We start from the raw sequence: 3,114 nt of genomic DNA on the forward strand, positions 1-3,114 counted from the left end.
TGATATGTAGACAAAAGTTTATTTACACCATACAACATTTTAAATATTTTATACACAGCTGCAGCAGAGAAAGCTAGTCTGAGCTTTCCAGAGAAAACTGCAATAATAAAGATGTGAAATATATTATTCATATAAAAGTGAGATTATTACTTTATTGCATTTAAAGCAATGAAGAATGTAGCTCAACAGACATTCATTTAATGACAAAAACTTTGCTTTTATATTATAAAGTAAAAAGTGTAGTAATGGCCAAACAGACTGTTATAAACTTTAAAAACTGCATAAATATATACATTGTGCTTCATGGTGAAGTTTTTTGAAAACTAAACCAAATGAAGCTGTTACAACATGAATCGTTGCTTGAGGTTTATCTATAAAGATTACCTTACAAATCCATTCCACGGGTACTTACAACACACGATGGTAAGAATTGTACACCTGGTTCTCCACTAGCTTTACCAGTGGGAATATACTGTACGAAAAAACCACTGACATTTGGCACATGAAGATCCTGACATAAAATAGTCACAATGTTCAGACAGGAATGTCAGGCTTCCCAAAGTCTCTTTAGTGTCAGTGCAAATAATTCATTGTGTTTGTTCAGTTTGTTTAAATTTTGCTAAACTTCTGTTTGAAAGTCACCTTCTTGCACATCTAAAGGCAAGTTCAGACACTTCTCCCATTCTGCTGGTCTTAGTTCTAAAGCATCTTTTGCCTCTGTGTCTAATACGTTTATCGTAGTATAGTGTTGGTATTCACTTGTGTTTTTGAAACTGTCCCATGGAGCCTTGTTCGGTGTTGGGTTTTCCTGAAAACAGAAGAAAAGAGAAAAGGGAAATAAATCAAAGGAGGAAATGAAGTGCTTTCTGTTTATAATTTTCATCACTGAGGTAGCCTCATGAGATGATAAAGTCACAGAGAGGAAGTGACTTTGAAGGGAGCCAAACTGGCTGGTATTCAGCACCACTCTGTCTTTCCCTCTCTGTGAGCAATCAGTACTTTGGCAGCCTCATAACCTGAGCTGCCAGCTAAACCCTTTCCTTCTAGCAAGTGCCAAGTTTGAATAGAAAATGGCAAGGGCCATGGTGAGGACTAGCACTGAAAGCTTTAATTCATTAACACATTGATAGAAAAGGAAACAAGGGAAAAATAAATGAAAAGATAGTCTGATCTTGAATTATAGAATTATGCAAAATAGAGGTTGCTATCTTGGTTTGAAACTGGAATAATTTGGTGATCGGTTTATGAGATACCAGTAGAACTGCTCCCAGCTGGGATGTGAAAGGCCTCTTCCTGTAGACTACTAGGGGAATTGAGGGCTCTAAACATGTTGCAGGATGAAGCTGTTTCTGATGGGAGGAATGAATTTTGAGGCTAAAGGCTGACCACTATATTACCAACATGTTACTATACTTCCACATGTTAGAGAAGGGCTTGTTTGGGACTCCACTATTGGCCAGTTATGCAATCTAATATCTTATCTAGCACCTGAGAAACAGAGGTGTGACACACAGAACAGCTTCCAGTTGCCACTGCACCATGCAATTGTGTTTGAGTGGCTGAGTAACAGCTATGTTTCATCTCCCAGTGCCAAGTTGGTGCCCAGGGCAGCTGCCCCAGTTACCCTGCCCTAGACACCCCACCCCTGAGAAGTGGAGCATACCATTTGTCTGCTGCTTATTAACAAACCCTTCATAAGCCTTAGGCCAGTTACATGTTTCATATCAAAATCATCTCAGATTTGTGCTACAAAATTGTTCCAGCTAAGGTTTCCTTTGATATTTCAAGTTGGTTCAATTCTTAAAAAAAAAAAAAAAGAAAAAAGAAAAAAGTCATAATCTGAATTGGAAGGGAATGCCAGAATCAGATGTGTGCCTTCATGGACCACAGCTAAAACTTAACTAAGCCCCGAGGAGCAAAAAATCTGGAACAGATTTTGACTGGTGTAAATTGGTGTAGCTTCACTGACTTTACATTGGCTGAACATCTGTCCCTCTGAGCTGAGTGCAGCTCTAGGCAAATAGATGAAAGAGAATAGACTTTGAAGCCAAATATTTTCTTTTAACTTGCATTTTTACACTAGTATAGTATTATTACTGATTAATAAATGTGGCACAGTAAGTTATAAATTAGCTATTTTAATTAAGGAGAATCAACTATTCCCTTTCCTATTATTAATCAAATCTAATCAGATTATAATTTACTTTTTCTTTCTTTTTTTGCTGTGCACAGACAACATTTAAGCAGGACTGACTGCCTGATTTTTCAAATGGTAAATATTTATAGAACTCTTGCAGACAAGACTAAGTCCTACAGGGACTGAGTGAATTTAGCTGAAGATACTTTTACAAATGATATAATACTCACTTGGCTATTACAAAAAAAGAGAGAGAAAAAACACAAGTAACCCCCCTCCCCCGACACTGGACACACTAAACCATTCAGACACTTTCTTTGTGTTACATGGTAAGTTGGGGTGGCTCCTGGAGCTCTTAATACCTGCATTGTCTGCACATTTGCACCTGAAACTAGTTTTGAGCACATGGCTCAACTCAGGGCAGGATTTGATGCCCCTCTGATGTGTGTTACTCAGCTCCTGTTATATTAAGGCATAGCCACTCAAGCCTACACCTTAGTGTAAACATAGTTTCATAGTTTCATAGTTTGTAGGGTCGGAAGGGACCTGAGCAGATCATCGAGTCCGACCCCCTGCCATGGCAGGAAAGAGTACTGGGGTCAAACGACCCCAGCAAGGTGTACATCTAGCCTCCTCTTAAAGACCCCCAGGTGACCTGGATCATACCCACCACTGACCTGGATCAAACCCACTGCCCCCACTGCCCTACCCATGCCCCAGATCCCTGCTCACTACCCCCTTCCCACAGCCCCCGCACTAGCTTACTTGTGGTTGCCCATGCTGTCTGCCCTAGGGGAAGGATAACACACCTGCCTGGCTACTGCAGGTAGCCTGCAGCTCTCTGGGTGGGCTCAGCTCAGAGAAAAGTGGCAGCCTAGTGTGGGGGTAGGCAGGTTAACCCGTCTCTGCTTGCTCCCTGGCGTAGTCAACATGGGCAGCCAAAAGTGGGCAAAAGGGAGCCCTGGGAGGCAGGGAAA

General features: G+C 40.8%; 1 protein-coding gene across 4 annotated transcripts in view; it reads right to left on the reverse strand.

Annotated features, from left to right (window-relative positions):
- ADGRB3 (adhesion G protein-coupled receptor B3) overlaps positions 1-3,114 on the reverse strand; it is a 941,101-nt gene continuing 937,987 nt past the window's right edge. For 2 of the 4 annotated variants that reach the window (XM_019520508.1, XM_019520507.1), the window contains exon 30: positions 1-808. In XM_019520508.1, the coding sequence (XP_019376053.1) occupies positions 620-808 (189 nt within the window). In that variant the 3' untranslated portion in view covers positions 1-619. The remainder of the gene's footprint in view (positions 809-3,114) is intronic. The other 2 variants (XM_019520505.1, XM_019520506.1) reach the window with 1 other exon arrangement.

Source organism: Gavialis gangeticus, unplaced genomic scaffold (assembly GCF_001723915.1).
Source record: "Gavialis gangeticus isolate Ggan-Ray unplaced genomic scaffold, GavGan_comp1, whole genome shotgun sequence".
NCBI classification, from domain to species: domain Eukaryota; kingdom Metazoa; phylum Chordata; order Crocodylia; family Gavialidae; genus Gavialis; species Gavialis gangeticus.